Below are 20,885 nucleotides of genomic sequence, written 5' to 3'. Positions count from 1 at the left end.
GTGTCCTTTGACAGCTCTTTGGTCTTGGCCATAGTGGAGTTTGGAGTGTGACTGTTTGAGGTTGTGGACAGGTGTCTTTTCTACTGATAACAAGTTCAAACAGGTGCCATTAATACAGGTAACGAGTGGAGGACAGAGGAGCCTCTTAAAGAAGAAGTTACAGGTCTGTGAGAGCCAGAAATCTTGCTTGTTTGTAGGTGACCAAATACTTAATTTCCACCATAATTTGCAAATAAATTCATTAAAAATCCTACAATGTGATTTTCTGGATTTTTTTTCTCAATTTGTCTGTCATAGTTGACGTGTACCTATGATGAAAATTACAGGCCTCTCTCATCTTTTTAAGTGGGAGAACTTGCACAATTGGTGGCTGACTAAATACTTGTTTTCCCCACTGTAGGTCTAATGCTTTAAAATGTAATAATTTATGTCCTCCGAATTCATATTCATTATATAAATAGGCCCGTTCAATTTTGTCTGGCTTGCCGTTCCAAATAAAATTTAATATTTTTTTCTCATATAATTTTAAAAACTGCTCGCTAGGCGCAGGCAAGACCATAAGCAAATAGGTAAACTGGGATAATACTAAAGAGTTAATCAGGGTGATTTTTCCACAAATAGACAGGTATTTACCTTTCCATGGTAGCAAGATCTTATCTATTTTTGCTAACTTTCTATTAAAATCTATTGGAGTGAGATCATTTATTTCATTTGGGATTTGTATTCCGAGTATATCCACATTACCATCAGACCATTTTATTGGTAAACTACATGGTAATGTAAAAATTGTATTTTTTTGTGATCCAATATGTATCCAGAGAGGTTAGAAAATGTATCTAGATCCTCTGAGGCTGTGGAGGGATTCAAGTTGTGGATTTAAAAGAAAACATGAATCATCAGCCTACAATTACACCTTTGCTTTTAAGCCCTGGATTTTTAATCCCTTGATATTATTGTTGGATCTGATTTTAATAGCGAACATTTCGATGGGCATAATAAATAGATATGCCGATTGTGGACAACCTTGTTTTACTCCCCTTGACAGTTTAAAACTTTCTGAGAAATAGCCATTATTTATTATTTTACACCTAAGGTTACTATACATGATTTTAACCCACTTTATTTGAGATTCACCAAAATTGAAATGCTCCAGGCATTTATATATAAACCCCAGTCGTACTTTATCAAATGCCTTTTCAAAGTCTGCTATGAATAGCAGGCCTGGTTTCCCAGATTTTTCACAGTGTTCTATTGTTTCCAGTACTTGCCTTATATTATCTCCAATGTATCGTCCATGTAAAAAACCTGTCTGATTAGAATGAATAATGTCAGACAATACCTTTTTAATTCTATGCGCTATACATTTTGCTAGAACTTTTGGATCACATCACTGAAGTGTAAGGGGCCTCCAATTTTTTTAATGGACTGGATCTTGTTATTTCCCGCTTGTATCCTGTTTCAGTACAAATGAAATCAGACCTTCTTCTTGAGTGTCTGATAATCTACCATTTACATAGGAGTGGTTAAAACATGCTAATAACGGTCCTCTGAGTATATCGAAAAAGGTTTGGTATACCTCGACTGGTATGCCATCCAATCCTGGAGTTTTCCCGGATTTAAAGTATTTAATTGCATCTAGAAATTCCTCCTCTGTAATTTCATCTTCACATGAGTCTTTCTGTACGGCTGTTAATTTTACATTATCAATAGATAAAACAATTCGCTTCAGTTACAGGAGACGGAGGCGACTGAAACGAAAACGTGCTTAAAGCACTTTTTTTCCTCCTTCAAAATATAATTTGGTGAATCATGGGTGACTCCGTCATTTGTAACCAGTTTCAGTAAATTATTTTTGGTAGCATTTCTATGTTGAAGATAAAAAAATAATTTGTTGCATTTTTCCCCATATTCCATCCAGTTTGCTTTATTTTTATAATATATTACACTTGATCTTTCTTGAATAAGTTTCTCCATTTCTTTTTGTTTTTCCTCTAATTTATTCTGAGCCTCTATGTTAGTTTTTATTGCTATCTATCTGTTCTGTTAGACCTTCTATTTATTTTGTTAGTATGGACTCTTTTGACCTGAATTGCTTTTGTTTTCGAGATGAGTACTGAATTGCATGGCCTCTAAAGGCACATTTAAAAGTGTCCCATACAATAAGGGGATTTGCTGTACCTATGCTACGTATGTTGAAAAAAATCTGTTAATAAATTCCTCTGTCCTAGTTAAAAACAAGTTATCATCCAATAGGCTTTAATTAAATTTCCAATATCCTCGCCCACATGGAAATTCAGTAAGAGTAATGTAAATGCCAATTATATGATGGTCCAACCACATTCTGTCCCCTATCAACACTTTTTAAACTTTTGGTGCCAAGAGAATGACATAAGAAAGAAGTCAAGACGACTAGCTTGATTGAGTCTCCGCCATGTATATCTCACTAGGTCAGGATATTTAAGCCTCCATATATCTACTAGTTCTAATGTATCCATGACATTCATGATTTCCTTAAGAGCATGAGGGTGATAGTTTGTAGTGTGATTTCCTTTACGGTCCATTGAGCTATTTAAAACAGTATTATAATCTCCCACCATAATAATAGAGTATTGTATTGCTTGCAGGGTTGATAATTTATTATATATAGTGTCAAGGAAGTGTGGATCATCATTATTTGGTCCGTAAAGGTTAGTGAGCCATATCTGTTTATGGTCCAATAACATATTTAAAATCATCCATCTACCTTGTGGATCTGTTTGGACAATTTGCACATTTGGATCGAAATTACTGTTAATTAATATCATCAACCCTTTTGAGTTTCTTTGTCCATGGGAGAAGTATATTTCGCCCCCCCCCCAGTCCTTTTTCCACACATCTAGAATTGTTGAATGAGTTTTCTGTAAACAATAGATCATATTTTCCTTCTCTTTGAGCCATGTAAATATTGTTCTTCTTTTGTTATTATCTGCTAAGCCATTACAATTATAACTTCCATTCCACTCTAACTCTCACTCTTACTCTCACTCTCTCTCACTCTCTCTCTCTCCCTTTATGTCCTCTCTGCCTTTCTCTGCCTTTTTCTCTTATTCTACCCTCTTACTTTTTAAATATTAAAGAATGAAAGGTTATTTTTCCATTACTGCATAACCCCTTTGGGCTAATGCATTTTGAGAAATGTGCAGGAAATCTGGTAAATCATGCAGTTGTGTCAAAAGGGGGTTTCAGTAAAGTTTGGGTTGCATATGTATATCTCAGGGTATGATTGGTCCCTATGTCTCCCCTCCATACTGCTGTTTTAGTCTGACCAAACAGTCATGGCATTATGCCCTGCCACAGAAAGGACATGTTGTTTGTCACAGAAAGGTGACTGTGCCTCTGTTTTCATACAGACACACACACACACACACACACACACACACACACACACACACACACACACACACACACACACACACACACACACACACACACACACACACACACACACACACACACCCACACACAGGAGGAGGGAGGTAAAGGAAATAACTTAATCATACATGATTAGGGAAGTAAGCATGGCTTGTGTTCACACACACAGTACCCATAGCCTTGTGGAGTTAGCATACACTGGTAGGGTTTGGAAAGCACTCAGTTGTGCTTTGTACCCCCTGAAGACTGGCCTCTTGTTGTGAATGAATGGACTATATGAACAAATATTTGTTCAGACGGCACACATTACTTTTCTTTCCTAACAAAGTAGCTAGGGGTAATCAATGTAAATTAGCCAAAAGGCTTGTATTGCGTTATGCTTCTACAACCAAGAAAATAAGTATTTTTTAGAACACCTAGACTAAGTCAGTTGGATTGAGACCCACTTGGGAGTTACAGCCAGTTTATCTTTGGTTGTGGCTTAAGCTTAGATTGTGAACCGAACAATTCATTTTTGGTGTGATTTACAATTGCTACCAATAGTCCCATTCTAAATATTGGATCTATTTCAGCCAATTGAAAGCCTTCAGTTGTGTTAGGAGTTACACTGTAACTTTTATCTATCTACTTGAAAAGTTCTCTCTCACACACTTAACATGTACAATACACACACATATATACACACATATCTCAGACCAGACTTAGGGCTGGTGGTGAGTCTGAGGCTGTGTGTAGAGTCACTGATGACACATGATTAGTTTTGGGGGTTGCCAGTGTGGGGACCATGGTGTGAGGGAAGATGGGTGGGGTGTGACTGTGTGTGTGGCTTATCCACTTAGTATGGGGCGGAGGATGGACAGTAGTTGTGGGTTCAGTTCATCAGGATCACTCTAAATGCTGTCCTAAGGTGTGTCCCAAATGGCACCCTATTCTCTATATAGTGTACTACATTTGACCAGAGCCCTATAGGCCCTAGTCAAAAGTAGTGCACTATAAAGGGAACAAGGGGCCATTTGGGACACATCCTTAGTCATCCAACATCAATACATCATGCACAGCCCTCTCCCACACTCATATAAATAGCTGAGTAAGACTAGTGGCTTGGGGGAGGGAACTTCGCATACTAATCCTGTAGAGAGCAGAGCTATCCTGGCTTGGCTTTTGGCTTTTGGTGCCTTTTCCATTGTGTAGAAGACGAGAGAGTCAGCAAATACCCATCTCACACAATGTGTGTGTGCACGTGTGTGCGTGTGTGTTTGCGTGTTTGTGTGTGTGGGAGTGTGTGTGTGCATGCATGTATTATATTTGTGTTTCTAGGAAACCTCCCTGTTAGTTGCATTTCTATTTGGGAGTGGGTGTGTGCGTCATAAACTGCACAGATGACTGTCTTTGTGGCTTGTAGGGCTGTAATTCTCTGTGGGAGAAAGCAATAGATTAGTTAAAACCCCTTTTGGTCAGGGCAATAAATGGTTGAACATTCCATTACTACTCTGTTACTACACTCTTAGAAAAAAAGGGTTCCAAAAGAGTTCTTCGGCTGTCCCCATAGGATAACCTTTTTTGGTTCCAGGTTGAACCCTTTTTGGTTCCAGGTAGAACTCTTTTGGGTTCTATATAGCACCTTTTTTTGGAAGAGTGCACCCTACAGATGAGAATCATATTTTATTTTGGGGTATGGTTAAGATGGGATCAAATGAATCAAGGCATTATCTGTCTCATTTCCTGCAGGTTTAAGAGAGAGAGAGAGAGAGAGAGAGAGAGAGAGAGAGAGAGAGAGAGAGAGAGAGAGAGAGAGAGAGAGAGAGAGAGAGAGAGAGAGAGAGAGAGAGAGAGAGAGAGAGAGAGAGAGAGAGAGAGAGAGAGGGGGGGGGGGGGAAGGAGAGAGAGAGAGAGAGAGAGAGAGAGAGAGAGAGAGAGAGAGAGAGAGAGAGAGAGAGAGAGAGAGACTAAACATTTACCCTCTCACCCCATGTCTCCTCTGTCTTTTCTCTCTGAGTTCATCATAGTTCATAAAACAAACTAAAGCCGATACGATCCCCTCATTATTCTCCCTGATTACATAACTGTCCTGGTAACTAGCACTAGCAGTGCACTCAACCTTCACCTCCAAAGTAAATGTTTTATATTGTCCGTCTGTGGTCCTGGTTGTTTTTGTGCAGATGTCGAGCCATGGTGGCAGACATTGACAGCGTTAGTATGAGTTGAAACACTACATTAATGCTTAAATAAGTTGAGGTCTTTGAGGGATTTAGTAACACATTATGAGTAAATGTTCCTTTGATACCTTCTACCTTTTTAGATATATTTTTCTAAAACATTTTTTTTGTGTATGTTTTGTATGTACAGGTGAGCTATCCCTGCCGGCCCATGTCAGTCTGTACACAAAGGATCCCCGGGCACCAATGGAGAGCAGGGAGGATGCCTACGCCCATCTGGAGCTATGCACCCTGGAACAGTCCCTTCTGGCCACATGCGTGGGCAGCATCGCAGAACTCAGTGAGTGTGTGTGTGTCTTTGTGTGTGTCACATTTTCAATCTTCACATTCACTCAAACATATCACATACCCTCTTCATTTTATATTCAAAGATTCCCTCTCTCACACACTCTTTCTCAAACACCCACATACTCCTCTCGCTTTAGTCCTAGCCAGCGAGGAACTATCTGGTCCTTATGCATGTGATCCATCAGTCTTATCTAGTCAGGAGAAAGAGACAGTTCCTGACACAGACTCCTACTGACCATGTTCAACCTGGATCTGAGTAGAGTGCCATCTTTCACATTTAGAGATACCGAGAGGTACCAGCTGTTAACTCCAACATCCCCAGTCGGTCTCGTTCTTCTGTTGTTCATCTTCATTAAAACTAGGGCACCTAAGTAGGGCAACACTGAACACCATTGGTTACTTTGAAAGATGGCAGCCAAAATTCAAATGTTGAATCCAACTGTCCATTTGTCTCATGGATTTTGTTAGAATGTATACTTACTTAGAAGTCTCTTTCTGTAAGTCAGTTGTCCCCAAAACATTTTAAAGCGCTGTGCCCCACCTAGCTAAAGCCTCTCAAATAAACAAACCACATTTCTAGCCAGCAACTAAGGCCAGGATTCAATCCCATCATGCTTTGTCGACAATGCACCTTTTAAAGGCAATGTTCCCGTGTTTGTGGAGACCGCATTCATGGTAAACACTGCATATGTCGGCTCAATCGGAAATTACCTTTAAATGGCACATTGTCGACAAAACGTGATCAGATTGAATCCCAGCCTTACTCTTTAGCCACAATCCAGTAGGGACTAGTTGGGAAACATTGCTTTATGATTTATGTCAAAGCTAGCATTGTAGAAAGGATGACAGACAGACAGTGTTGGTGTAGATAACAACACTGGTCTCAGGTTTAACGTTAGCATAATAAAGTTAACCCTGTTCACTGGTCTGTCTCTAGGGTCACTTCATTAGAATCAGAGGGGGATGTCGTATCCACTGAATCATTAGGCTATATAACAGACTACTGTGTGTTCCCAAAACACAAGGGCACTTTCACGTCAGCCACAGGGTGTTATAGACCCCCTTGCTCCCCCCGCCCCTCACACACACACCCCAAATACACGCACACACACTCCCCTGTTTCCACAAACCAAACAAATTCCGGGTGGGTCCTTTTTTCTCTGGTCGTCTTGGGAGTAGCACCTAGCAAAACAGTGCACACACTTGTTCATTCTTGGAGACCAAGCGCATAAATTAAATGGGACAACATACAGTTTGTTTCACCATTTTAAAAAAATCATAATTGTGGTGCTTATTGCTATCACTAGAAATTAAACATTGTCTAGTATATCTACCCATATGGATATACAGTACATACTGTATATATGATATGAGCTAAAACCTGCATATACTTTAACAGACACTGTGGCTACTTCAGGAGCCTTAGCATCATTAAACAAGGAAGTAGTCGTTTTAAGATTATAATCTCTTTCACAGGAGCAGGTTCTCTCACTGCTCTCTGGTTGCTACGTTTAAGAGCTAGCATCTCTTCTTTCTAATGCCTTCCACATACAGTGGGGAGAACAAGTATTTGATACACTGCCGATTTTGCAGGTTTTCCTACTTACAAAGCATGTAGAGGTCTGTAATTTTTATCATAGGTACACTTCAACTGTGAGAGACGGAATCTAAAACAAAAATCCAGAAAATCACATTGTATGATTTTTAAGTAATTAATTAGCATTTTATTGCATGACATAAGTATTTGATACATCAGAAAAGCAGAACTTAATATTTGGTACAGAAACCTTTGTTTGCAATTACAGAGATCATACGTTTCCTGTAGGTCTTGACCAGGTGTCTGCAGCAGGGATTTTGGCCCACTCCTCCATACAGACCTTCTCCAGATCCTTTAGGTTTCGGGGCTGTCACTGGGCAATACAGACTTTCAGCTCCCTCCAAAGATTTTCTATTGGGTTCAGGTCTGGAGACTGGCTAGGCCCTCCAGGACCTTGAGATGCTTCTTACGGAGCCACTCCTTAGTTGCCCTGGCTGTGTGTTTCGGGTCGTTGTCATGCTGGAAGACCCAGCCACGACCCATCTTCAATGCTCTTACTGAGGGAAGGAGGTTGTTGGCCAAGATCTCGCGATACATGGCCCCATCCATCCTCCCCCTCAATACGGTGCAGTCGTCCCTGTCCCCTTTGCAGAAAAGCATCCCCAAAGAATGATGTTTCCACCTCCATGCTTCACGGTTGGGATGGTGTTCTTGGGGTTGTACTCATCCTTCTTCTTCCTCCAAACACGGCGAGTGGAGTTTAGACCAAAAGCTCTATTTTTGTCTCATCAGACCACATTACCTTCTCCCATTCCTCCTCTGGATCATCCAGATGGTCATTGGCAAACTTCAGACGGGCCTGGACATGCGCTGGCTTGAGCAGGGGGACCTTGCGTGCGCTGCAGGATTTTAATCCATGACGGCGTAGTGTGTTACTAATGGTTTTCTTTGAGACTGTGGTCCCAGCTCTCTTCAGGTCAATGACCAGGTCCTGCCGTGTAGTTCTGGGCTGATCCCTCACCTTCCTCATGATCATTGATGCCCCACGAGATGAGATTTTGCATGGAGCCCCAGACCGAGGGTGATTGACCGTCATCTTGAACTTCTTCAATTTTCTAATAATTGTGCCAACAGTTGTTGCCTTCTCACCAAGCTGCTTGCCTATTGCCCTGTAGCCCATCCCAGCCTTGTGCAGGTCTACAATTTTATCCCTGATGTCCTTACACAGCTCTCTGGTCTTGGCCATTGTGGAGATGTTGGAGTCTGTTTGATTGAGTGTGTGGAAAGGTGTCTTTTTATACAGGTAACGAGTTCAAACAGGTGCAGTTAATACAGGTAATGAGTGGAGAACAGGAGGGCTTCTTAAAGAAAAACTAACAGGTCTGTGAGAGACGGAATTCTTACTGGTTGGTAGGTGATCAAATACTTATGTCATGCAATAAAATGCTAATTAATTACTTAAAAATCATACAATGTGATTTTCTGGATTTTTGTTTTAGATTCCGTCTCTCACATTTGAAGTGTACCTATGATAAAAATTACAGACCTCTACATGCTTTGTAAGTAGGAAAACCTGCAAAATTGGCAGTGTATCAAATACTTGTTCTCCCCACTGTATGTGCCATTAAACCCCTGCAACTTATCCAGAACGCTGCAGCCCGTCTGGTGTTCAACCTTCCCAAGTTCTCTCACGTCACCCCGCTCCTCCGCACACTCCACTGGCTTCCAGTTGAAGCTTGCATCCACTACAAAACCATGGTGCTTGCCTACGGAGCTTTGAGAGGAACGGCACCTCCTTACCTTCAGGCTCTGATCAGACCCTACATCCAAACCAGGGCACTACGTTCATCCACCTCTGGCCTGCTAGCCCCCCTACCTCTACGGAAGCACATTTCCCACTCAGCCCAGTCAAAGCTATTCGCTGCTCTGGCACCCCAATGTGGTAACAAGCTCCCCCATGACGCCAGGACAGCGGAGTAACTGACCACCTTCCGGAGACACTTGAAACCCTACCTCTTTAAGGAATACCTGGAATAGTATAATAGTAATCCTTCTACCCCCCCCTTTACTACCACTGTCTTTTGTCTAAACTAACACCTGACTTATTTCACCTGCTAGCACTGACTTGTTTAAAGAAATGTACTTATTGTGATCGAGATGTAGTTGTCCCTGATTGCACTGACTTTGCTCACAGCTGCTTGTTTGAAGAAGTGTACTTACTGTGATCAAGATGTGGTTGTCCCACTGGCTATCCTAAGTTGAATGCACCAATTTGTAAGTCACTCTGGATAAGAGCGTCTGCTAAATGACTTAAATGTAAAATGTAAGTGACTGCTTAGCTCTGGCTGAGGACGACCATTCCTGATTTAATGGTCTATAGGGAAGGACGTGCCGTTGAGCCCAGCTAAACCCAACTCTGCTCCCAAACTTGACTTCTTATGAGCTGTATCTGAGACTCGATCATTGAACCATTCTTATTGTTGAATCTGTATAGAGATATAATAAGACACATAATTGATTCACTTAAGACTAATGTTAGCTCCAGCTGCTACCTGTGATATCTCAGAAACTGAAGGGCAAACTCGCGATGTAGCTCTGTCTATAACTGTACTGACAGAAGTTGAAAGTCCCACAGTTTTGCATTACAAATGCATTGGTAAGGAAACAGATATCGTATACAGAGCATTATGGGTACTGCGGTACATCATGCTACAACTACAGCATCCATATTTAATTGATCATGTATAGCTGATGTTTTATGGATTTGTATCAGATGATGATGTGTGTGATACTGAATGTGTATGTGACTGTTTCCTCGCAGGTGACCTGGTGTCACGGTCCATGCACCACATACAGCGCCTCCGCGCAGTAAGCCCCTCCCTCAGCCCTCTTCTCCCAGCTAATCAGCATTCAGTATTCTGGTCGCCCGATGCCATGCGTACCCTCTACTACTTCCTGTCTAGCACACAGATGGAATCACTGGAGAACCCAAATCTAGAGCCCCCCAGGATGGCCCTTAGCAGTGAAAGGTAAGGGCTGTGTGTGTGTGTTTGTGTGTGCGTGCGTGCGTGTACATTCTTGTATGTTTAGGCACACAGAGATATTGTTTCCCTCCACCTGGTACCAATTATAATCACAGGCCTCATTAACCTGTTAGCTTCCAGTTAAACTCAGCTCTGTGTCTCTGTTGAGCCCTGTGATCTCAGTAACCATAACCAGAGAGGAAGAGGTGAAGCAAGAGGTTTCACTCTCGCCAAAACCTGTCCAAAATAAGCCTGATGCGTTTCTATGGGCTTATTTTGGACCTAAGCTTGTCACCTGCTTTTCCGCCTTTGGGACAACAACTCCCATTGTTAGGCTGAAGACATGAGCATCTCAACATTATATACATATCTCTGCCATTACGACCTGCCTCTGTGCTCTGGGAAGGTGAAGAGACCGCATGTTCTAAAACAAACGTCACATCAGGGAAACAGTGTTCTCTTTATAGTGCTTTGTTAACAATATAAGGGTGCCCTTTTTTCTCAATTAGGGCAAAAGTTATGGGAGGATGCTACATAAACACACATTAAGACTACCAAAAAATACCCTGCATGAACCTGTTTTTGCCCACTGCAGGAAAAGGTTAAGTAGTCGTTATTGTACAAAAGGCTGAGGAATTGGTCGTTTACGCCAGATCTCAGGGCATTGTGGGATTTTGAGTCATTGAGGAGAGTGAATAAATTATATCACGTCATTGCTTGAATCTTTGCTCCTCCCCCAGACTGTTTATGCTCCTCCCCCCTCTGATGGAGTGGATACGGATTGCCTTGGTGCACGCGGAACACCGCCGCAGCCTATTGGTGGACAGCGATGATGTCAGACAGACCGCCAGACAGCTCCTCCCAGGATTGGACTGTGAGCCCAGACAGCTGAGGTAGAAACACACTGAGCGTTGCATATTTAATGGCATACACTCACCAGCCAGTTTATTAGGTACACCCATCTAGTACCGGGTCGGACCCCCCTTTGCCTCCAGAACAGCCTGAATTCTTTGGGGCATTCTACAAGGTGTCGGAAACGTTCCACAGGGATGTTGGTCCATGCTGACGCGATGGCATCACGCAGTTGCTGCAGATTGGACTGTGGTACATTCATGCTGCGAACAGACCGTTTCATCCGAAAGATTGAGGTCTGGGGACTGCGCAGGCCACTCAGGTAAACTGAACACGCTGTCATGTTCCAGGCAATGTTTTTCCACTCCTCAATGGTTTAGTGTTGGTGAATCGCGTGTCCACTGGAGCCGCTTCTTCTTGTTTTTAACTGATATGAGTGGAACCCGTCTGTTGCAATAGCCCATCCGTGACAAGGATCAACGAGTTGTGAGTTCCGAGATGCTGCGCCGTTATTTGTTTGTTTGTCTGTCTTGACATTCTCCTTCGACCTCTCTCATCAACAAGCTGTCTTCGCCCACAGAACTGCCGCTGACTGGATGTTTTTTGTTTGTCGCAACATTCTGACAGACACTGTTGTGCATGAAAAGCCCAGGAGGGCGTCCGCTTCTGAGATACTGGTTCTGGCACGCCTGGCACCGATGATCACACAGCGTGGTCGCTTAGGTCACTCGTTTTGCCCATTCTAACGTTCAATCGAACAGTAACTGAATGCCTCGATGACTGTCTGCCTGCTTTATATAGCAAGCCACGGCCACGTGACTTACTGTCTGTAGGAGCGATCCATTTTTGTGAATGGGGTGGTGTACTTAATAAACTGTCCGGTGAGTGTATATTACTGTAACATGCAATGGAAGGATGCTGAACCATACTGTTGACTTGTGAAACCAGTACATAACAGTAGGCCTACTGTCATTATTGAAGAGTTATGAATGTTTTCATTATAGCCTCTCTCTCTCTCTCTCTCTCTCTCTCTCTCTCTCTCTCTCTCTCTCTCTCTCTCTCTCTCTCTCTCTCTCTCTCTCTCTCCTCATCCTCTTGTCTCTCCCTCTCCTAGGCCTGAGTGTTGTTCCAGCTCATTTAGGCGTCTGGACTCTAAGGCAGCTACAGAGAAGCTTCAGCTGGACCTGGGCTTCCGCATGCTGACCTGTGGCAGAGCAGACCTGATTGGTCAGGCCACACAGCTACTGGGACCATCAGGGGTTAACACTATGGATGACCAGGTAGGACTGGGGATAGGGAATAGGGGATAAATGGTGGGGATAGAGGTAGGGGGGAGTTGGGGAGAGGGGTAGGACATATACATATTCAGACATAAGACTGACAGGTTTGAAAGTGAAGGTAAAAGAGACTGAGTATTTATCCTCCCTGTCAATACTTGTCAGTCTTCTGTTTGAATACATATACTGTATGCCCTACCCTGACTTGTGTTAGAGAGTGTAGAGACTCAATAAAACTGTTCAGAGTAAGATGTGTATTCTCTGACCTACAGGGTATGACCCCTCTGATGTACGCGTGTTCATGTGGAGACGAGGCTCTGGTCCAGATACTGGTGGATGCTGGAGCCAACCTGGACCTGGCGGTAAACACTGCTACTCTATAGATATTATTATAATATGATACAGATAGTATATCATGTAATGGGTTGCAAAAATCCGGTAACTCTCTCAAAATTCCCAGGTTTTCCAGAAATCACAGTTGGAAGATTACTTCAATCCGAAGGGACTGAGCAGGAAATCCGGAATCCTCCAACCAGGATTTATGGAAAACCTGGGAATTTTGAAAAGTTACTGGAATTTTGCAACCCTAATCATCTAATATAATGGCTTTGTGCTGAAACTGCCTCTACTACAACATAATCATTTGATGGCAATGTTTACCAACAAGCTTGCTTTGAACGCATATACATTTTAGACTTAGATATGTAACGTTTTCCATTCTTCTCTCAGGTTCCTTGCTGTTCCCCCAGACAGCCCTCGGTCCACCCAGACAGTCGTGGTTGGGTGGCCCTCACCTTCGCTGTGCTGCATGGACACCTCTCAGTATCTCAGGTGAGACCTCACTGCCCAGTGGAAAAGGTCTAACACAGTTTCTTACGCACACATCTCAGCCTTGATAGTGCTACGTACCCTGTGGGAAAAGTTTTTGTGTGTGTAGAGTAGTACTAACCACTCCTCTGTGTTTCTGTGTTGTATAGCTGCTGTTGGAGGTGGGTGCAGACGTGGAGGGCACTGCTGTTACTTCCAGTCAGGAGAGCTCTGCTGAGACCCCTCTACAGCTGGCCTCTGCTGCTGGGAACTATGAAATGGTGAGCTTGCTGCTGGCCCACGGGGCCGACCCTCTACTCAGAGTGCATGATTGTAACGCTCTGACATCACCGCTCTACGAGGACATGAACTGCTTCAGCTACGCCGCTGCACACGGACACAGGTAGCTACACCTGTCTAACTAGTCTAGGCTTGGGCTATGTCTCAATAGTCTAAAGTGGTGTCCTTTCCTTGTCTATTTCCTTCAGTCAGAACTGTGAATTAATGGATACTCATCCCTTACTCTCCTACAGAAACGTCCTGAGGAGGCTTCTGACCCAGCCCCAGCAGAGGAAGGAGGACATTCTCTCTCTGGAGGAGATACTGGCTGAGGGGGTCCAGGAGGAGGAAGAGGAGGCTGGCTCACTACCTCCCCCAAGCCTCAGCCCTGGTAGACCTGCTGTCTGCCCCAGTAGCTCCAGCTCCAGCCCCATGCCCAGGCTATGTAAGGCCAGGATGAAGGCCCTGCAGCAGGCTGCCTACTACAGCGCTGAACACGGCTACCTGGATGTCACCATGGAGCTCCGATCACTGGGTATGGATTATTTGTAGGCCTGCTTCCTCTGTTTTATACTATCATCATTGTTTTCTGAAGGACTTGTCATGAATCACTCATTCCTAAGCACAGAAATATTATTTGATCCACTTTAGGTTGTTTGAGACTTTGTTCTCAATGACTGACCTAGGTAAATAACCTCTTGGGACCCTAATATGTTCCCCAGGTGTCCCTTGGAAGCTCCACGTGTGGCTGGAGTCCCTCCATGTAGCCCAGCAGCTGTTCAGGGATGAAGTGACCCGCTCTCTCCTCAGAGACTTCACCACTATCAGGCCACAGGACTACTGCCAGGAGCTGGTCTCGCCCGCCCTACCTATCATGTTCAACATGCTTGCAACCAGCAAGGTATTCATGACTGCTAGTCTACCTTGCAGTCCAATTTCTCCTTCAGTGAGTGTTGTTTGGTGTTAGGTTTACCATGTAGACTACAGTATGTCAGTAGAAGTTTTCATTGAGTAAATGTTTAATGAAACCTCAAACTTAAAGCAGAGTATGAATCAGAAATCGATCCAACATCTAAGAATTCTCAAATCCGTTGTTATAAAATGGGTAGCAAACTTGCAATAAAATCACGACTCTTTCTGAACATGATTATATCCCTTTAGGACTGTGCCATAACCAAGAGACTGTCAGCCATCTTCTCTCACTGTTACGGCTCTGCTCCTATTCCCTCTGTTCCTCAGATGGACCTCACTCTCTCCACACAGCTAGGTATGGAGACTGGCATACTCTCTCTATATGGAACAAACTACAATCTGTTTAATTTTTCAGATTTTTGGGGTCTGAGTTCTCACTTCATTTTAGCAAGTATAACTCCAACTTTTGTCTAAATCATGCTTAGTTGTGTACATGTATTTCAATGCATGTTTCTGACTCTAAATGGTGTAAACGTCACTTCCCTCTCTCTCCTCCACCAGATGCTCATTTCCTGAACAACCCAGAGATGTCTGACGTAATGTTGTTAGTGGAAGGCCGTCCCTTCTACGCCCACAGGGTCCTCCTCATGTCTGCCTCCGAGAGGTGAGCTAGCACTTCCCTCCTCACACCTGAGGTGGCAGCCTGAGACTAAAAGCATAGTATGTTTATCATCAAGTATGTGTGCAGGCTCTAGTGTTTTCAGGGCAGCCTGTGCTTTTGTGTCCACAAGTTGGTTACCAAGTCTCTTTTGTCTCTTTCAGGTTTCGATCCCTGCTGAGTTCCTGTGGGTCAGACACCAGCACCATCCACATCTCTGACATCACATACAGCACCTTCCAGAGGATGATGAGTTGTCTGTACTGTGGAGGGACTCAAGGGCTGAGGCTGTCACAGGCTGATGCTATGGAGGTAAGAAATGTATCCTCATTTACACTGATAGAACTTCATTCATACATCCCATTGTTGATCCATACATTTACCACAGTGGTTAAGCTTTATGAATGGCCCCCCACTATCACTTGTCATTGAGGAGTGGAAAGACAACATAAAATGATGGTGTGATTGTATGTTTGGAGGGGTGATTTGTGATGGAAGTATTCTCTGCTCCTCTGTCAGCAGCTGCTGCCAGTAGTCAGTTTCTTCCAGCTGAAGGTCCTAGAGAGGCAGTGTGAGATCCTGCTCTCCAAGTGTATCACCTGGGACAACGCAGTCAGCATCTACTTGATGTCTAGGGTAAGAATTCAAACCTTGTTGTCATGGAAGGTAGTCCTATGCAGGCTTAAAGCTATGTCATCATTTTATTTGTGTGTTATATGCACCTTGAAATTAGTACATGCAATCCATTATAATGATCATAATAGATGAAAAGTGTGCCTGTGCGAGAGGTGCTTGCATCAGTATCATTGTAATATGTGTCTCTCTCTCTCTCTCTCTCTCTCTCTCTGTGTGTGTGTGTGTGTGATTCTGTACAGGATCACAGGGCGGCAGAGCTCAGGAAGTTCTGTGAAGGTTTCTTCCTGCAGCACATGGAACAGCTCCTGGAGAGAGAGGACTTCCACAGGCTGCTCCTGGGAGGGGCCCGTCAGGAACAGCTCTCCCCAGAGACAGAGCCCCGGAGTGGACCATGTCAGGACCGACACTCCTCTCTCCTCCTGGAGGATCTGGAGGTCACTTTGGTCCACAGGCTGCTCTCGCTCTACCCTTCCTGCAGAGAGTGAGCCACCGGCTTCGTCTCAATAGTCATAGTTGGCTTCTTTGCTCTTCCATTGTCTCGTGTCCTTCATCTGTACTGATGTGAAAGAACTACATAGGTGAAAGACAAGTAGCTATATCTGCTCTTAAATGTCAGCTAGGGTGAAGGAAAGGGGATGAGGAGAGGCCACATTAGACTATTGAGATGGACCCCATGCGGGAGAAGGACAGACATACCAGCAGGCCTGGAGATAAATAACCGGTGTAGTGTAGCGTAGTGTAGTATCTCGCAGTGCAGCGTAGTGTAGTATCTCGCAGTGCAGTGATTTCACCACAATCGCCAGCACAGGTTGGTAATGCTACTCTGTCATGAGGGAGAGAAGAGGCAATCTAGAAATGGTCCATTGCTTAAGAGAGGAAATGGATGCAAAGCACTATGGCAGGAATTTATCTAGAATATGATGAAGGTTTATAGATATACCTCAAATATAATAACAGGTACTGAGACTCTTTGTTAGTAAGAAATAAAACATTTAGAGCATTTTGGACTTCTGTTACTTACTAGAGAGTCCCTCCTCTCTCATTTTTTTTTTTTCTCATGTGGATGGAGCTTGGGGAGATAGATATTGTACAGGAATAACAGAACTCTGAATATTTTATTGTACTGTACATATGTCAATAAACCTTTTGCTCACAATAATTAGCATCAGTGTTTTTATATTAACCCTTTTTAGTATAATATGCACCCATGGAAGTGTATAAGCTAAAAATAAACATCACCACCACGCAATTCCAAAGTCAACAGATTTATTTCCTTTTGCACTGAAGTTGTTCACAGTTATGTCACAAGGGGATACATTGCCAGTGGTTTCCTGCTAAATACCAGTGCTCCTGGTGTTTTGTTCTACTGTATGTCCATCATCCTGTGTGGCCTGGTTACCCAATAGTACAAAATAGAAATAATAACAATGATAGGTATTGCTTTATTTTATCTCTCTGATACCAATACCCACCCCAGACAGAGTTTGTGACCAGAGTATCAGGTCTCTCTTTGAGAGAGATTGTGTGTGTGTGTGTGTGTGTGTGTGTGTGTGTGTGTGTGTGTGTGTGTGTGTGTGTGTGTGTGTGCAGAGGATGCATTGCACAGTAAATGTGCACAACAGTATAAGGAAGGAGAGGGGAGGGTGCGAGAAAGAACTCAAAGACGAACAAACAACCGAAGTGGTGAAAGAAAATAAAAATAAGAGAAACAAATTAACAGACAGGAAATAAATAAATAAAGAAAGAGGGGGGAAAGGGGGGAAAAGGGACAGAACAATTCCAACAACAACATGCAAAGAAAAGACAAATGTTGGACATGCAAACGACAATACAAGGTAAAAGCTAAGAGTAGAAATCCCCTTGGTTTTTTAAATAAGTTTGTCAGCAAATTTGTTTGTATTTACAAGGCGAGTGGCTGGAGTGTTGTCTTTGTCGTCGTACACACACAACGAGAAGGAACGGACAATTATTGTCAACAGAGGGCTCGTTCCTCTCAAAGAGACTAGTCTACATTCTTAAATTACCGTAAATCATTTGCCAAATGTATATATTACAAGCTTTTTCATCGAAGCTGGGAAAAAATGAATGTTCACAAAAACATTTCAAGAATTCTCAATGATCAATAAATTAAACATGACAAAAAAACAATCCTTAAATTATCTAATACATTTTCTACATCATTTATATAAATAACCCAGAATAAATTAAAACAAACATGACAAAAAATACAATAAGGTACACAAATATATACAATAATTATGTCCACTGTTGTCTGAATCCTGCAGATATTTCAAAGGAACATGAACAAAACAGGAAAAAATATAACCCTGAAATGATTCATCCTTCAAAAGGTAACCGAAAATAAAATACAACATTTAATCAATAAAACGCGTCCAAAAAGTAGAAAACACAAAAGATAGTGAGTGATAAGTTAACACAATTCTTAGCTAAACATAATGTCACAACTACACAAACATTGTACATATGTTAACATAGTTAGTCTGTACAACAGAATAGATCATTCATTTGTGTATCCCTCCCTCCCCAATGCCTACCCAAAGTCAATTAACTAAATTTCATTTCATTTACAGCAATGACACAGAGTCTGAAGAAGTCTAAAGTGTTAAAATCCTGTAGTTCACAAAGAAGGACTACATTAAAAATAATTACAATCCAGCAAACGTTTAGCCAACGTTCAGCCAACGTCCATCCAACGTCCAAGAGTCGCGCCTCCTCTCTCCAACTTTCATAGGAGCCAGTGGTTCTACTTCCATTCGTCTTTGTGCACAAGTCTTTACATCCCCCCGGTGTGTGTGGGCGTGTGTGTGTATGTGTGTGTGTAGGAGGAAATACAATGAGGAGAGAAAGGAGGAGAGGGGATGCTTGTAGTATAGGTTTGACAAACATTATTGTCTTTTTAAGGCTTTTCTCCAACTCTACGGCTAATATGTCTCTGGGTGTCTGTCACGATGAAGAGGGAGTCTCTAGTACTCTGGTGTTTTGTGTATGTGTGTGTGTGTGTGTGTGCAGGTGGAAAGCAGGAGGGGTGAGGGGTGCTTGGGGAGGAGGGGGACAGCAGTGTGAAGTGTGTGAAGTCTTTCTCTTGTCCTCCGTCTCTGGCTCACTTACTCCCGTTGTTGACAAAGTGCCCAGGTTGGGACACACACTGTCCTCCATCTTGTTTCTCTAATAGGTTTTAGTGATGATCCCTGGTGGTAGAGACAAGGTCAAGCCATCATCACAGAGCAGAGGAGACACACACACCGGGCACACACACTCACTGGCGTGGGAAAGGGACGAGAGGGTAGAGGAACAGAAAAGAAACATGGCTACATGTGGAACTTATTATTGTCAAATACTGATCAATGATCGATTGCTAAACTCAAATAGTAGTCATTCCATTATTATACAGTACAAAAGTTTATCTCAGCGATAATCAAAAGTAGATTTTCTCAAGACACACACACTAAGCCTACTGACTAAAGCAAAGAAACCAGCAGCATCTCTCATTTCATTTCTCATCTCTCACACACTCTTGTGTGTTTGTATTGGGTTTTGAATGACCTGATAACAGGTGGTTATTATCTAGTCATGCAACCGAGAGCTAGCTACTTCTCTCTGGTCTTAAGGTTGTTCCCCAGTCCGGCTGGTGGCGGCCATCTTTGTTTGTTTGTCTTTGCCCGGAGGCGGGGGGCATTTAGAGTCAGTGGGCTGGGTGGGCTGGGGCTGAGTGGGCGGGGGACATGGCTCATTTCGCCTGCTGCCGGGGGCATGCTTGGCGGGGGCGGGGTTAGGTGTGCCGGGCGTGCCAGTGGGGTTGTGCGACGCCTGGCTGTTCTTCTCGTCTGAAAAAAGCTGTTTAATTACGTCAAAGAAGTTACTCAACGGGCTGCCTAGGTACACAGACGGGAAGAAAAGAAAAAAAGAGAGAGAACAAACAACGAATGAGCAATGGGGTTAACGTGAGGAGGAAGAGGAGAGGGTGATGGGAGTAGAGGGTGATGATGAGGAAAGGACTGGAGGTAACGTTCCAGGAGGTAAAAAGGAGACTCGTAAGCCACGTGGATGGTAAAAAATAGCATTTGATTATATGTGTTAGACTGTTAGTATGTACAGTGAGGGAAATAAGTATTTGATCCCCTGCTGATTTTGTACGTTTGCCCACTGACAAAGACATGATCAGTCTATAATTTTAATGGTAGGTTTATTTGAACAGTGAGAGACAGAATAACAACAAAAAATCCAGAAAAACACGTCAAAAATGTTATAAATTGATTTGCATTTTAATGAGGGGAAATAAGTATTTGACACCTCTGCAAAACATGACTTAGTACTTGGTGGCAAAACCTTTGTTGGCAATCAAAGAGGTCAGACGTTTCTTGTAGTTGGCCACCAGGTTTGCACACATCTCAGGAGGGATTTTGTCCCACTCCTCTTTGCAGATCTTCTCCAAGTCATTAAGGTTTCGAGGCTGACATTTGGCAACTCGAACCTTCAGCTCCCTCCACAGATTTTCTATGGGATTAAGGTCTGGAGACTGGCTAGGCCACTCCAGGACCTTAATGTGTTCCTTCTTGAGCCACTCCTTTGTTGCCTTGGATGTGTGTTTTGGGTCATTATCATGCTGGAATACCCATCCACGACCCATTTTCAATGCCCTGGCTGAGGGAAGGAGGTTCTCACCCAAGATTTGACGGTACATGGCCCCGTCCATCGTCCCTTTGATGCGGTGAAGTTGTCCTGTCCCCTTAGCAGAAAAACACCCCCAAAGCATAATGTTTCCACCTCCATGTTTGACGGTGGGGATGGTGTTCTTGGGGTCATAGGCAGCATTCCTCCTCCTCCAAACACGGTGAGTTGAGTTGATGCCAAAGACCTCGATTTTGGTCTCATCTGACCACAACACTTTCACCCAGTTCTCCTCTGAATCATTCAGATGTTCATTGGCAAACTTCAGACGGGCCTGTATATGTGCTTTCTTGAGCAGGG

The 20,885-nt window shown here is 43.2% G+C and overlaps 2 protein-coding genes across 8 annotated transcripts in view; one reads left to right on the top strand and one right to left on the bottom strand.

Annotated features, from left to right (window-relative positions):
- LOC121582257 (ankyrin repeat and BTB/POZ domain-containing protein 2-like) overlaps positions 1 to 17,055 on the top strand; it is a 36,895-nt gene extending 19,840 nt beyond the window's left edge. Inside the window, exons 2-15 of one of the 2 annotated variants that reach the window (XM_041897935.2) lie at positions 5,758 to 5,907; positions 10,274 to 10,481; positions 11,216 to 11,368; positions 12,442 to 12,607; positions 12,877 to 12,966; positions 13,334 to 13,435; positions 13,582 to 13,814; positions 13,945 to 14,225; positions 14,413 to 14,591; positions 14,852 to 14,957; positions 15,164 to 15,266; positions 15,425 to 15,572; positions 15,783 to 15,896; positions 16,136 to 17,055. In XM_041897935.2, the coding sequence (XP_041753869.2) occupies positions 5,758 to 5,907; positions 10,274 to 10,481; positions 11,216 to 11,368; positions 12,442 to 12,607; positions 12,877 to 12,966; positions 13,334 to 13,435; positions 13,582 to 13,814; positions 13,945 to 14,225; positions 14,413 to 14,591; positions 14,852 to 14,957; positions 15,164 to 15,266; positions 15,425 to 15,572; positions 15,783 to 15,896; positions 16,136 to 16,381 (2,279 nt within the window). In that variant the 3' untranslated portion in view covers positions 16,382 to 17,055. Of the gene's footprint in view, positions 1 to 5,757; positions 5,908 to 10,273; positions 10,482 to 11,215; positions 11,369 to 12,441; positions 12,608 to 12,876; positions 12,967 to 13,333; positions 13,436 to 13,581; positions 13,815 to 13,944; positions 14,226 to 14,412; positions 14,592 to 14,851; positions 14,958 to 15,163; positions 15,267 to 15,424; positions 15,573 to 15,779; positions 15,897 to 16,135 lie in introns of both variants that reach the window. The other variant, XM_045225048.1, reaches the window with a different exon arrangement.
- Positions 17,056 to 19,044: 1,989 nt separating this feature from the next.
- LOC121582258 (serine/threonine-protein kinase BRSK2) overlaps positions 19,045 to 20,885 on the bottom strand; it is a 176,174-nt gene continuing 174,333 nt past the window's right edge. For 5 of the 6 annotated variants that reach the window (XM_045225049.1, XM_045225050.1, XM_041897936.2 and 2 more), the window contains one exon: positions 19,185 to 19,789. In XM_045225049.1, the coding sequence (XP_045080984.1) occupies positions 19,521 to 19,789 (269 nt within the window). In that variant the 3' untranslated portion in view covers positions 19,185 to 19,520. Of the gene's footprint in view, positions 19,106 to 19,184; positions 19,790 to 20,885 lie in introns of those variants that run through there. The other variant, XM_045225052.1, reaches the window with a different exon arrangement.

The sequence above is a fragment of the Coregonus clupeaformis genome, chromosome 15 (genome assembly GCF_020615455.1).
Source record: "Coregonus clupeaformis isolate EN_2021a chromosome 15, ASM2061545v1, whole genome shotgun sequence".
Lineage (NCBI taxonomy): Eukaryota > Metazoa > Chordata > Actinopteri > Salmoniformes > Salmonidae > Coregonus > Coregonus clupeaformis.
Note: the sequence above shows the minus strand (reverse complement) of the source record. Positions and strands in the feature narration are given on the sequence as shown.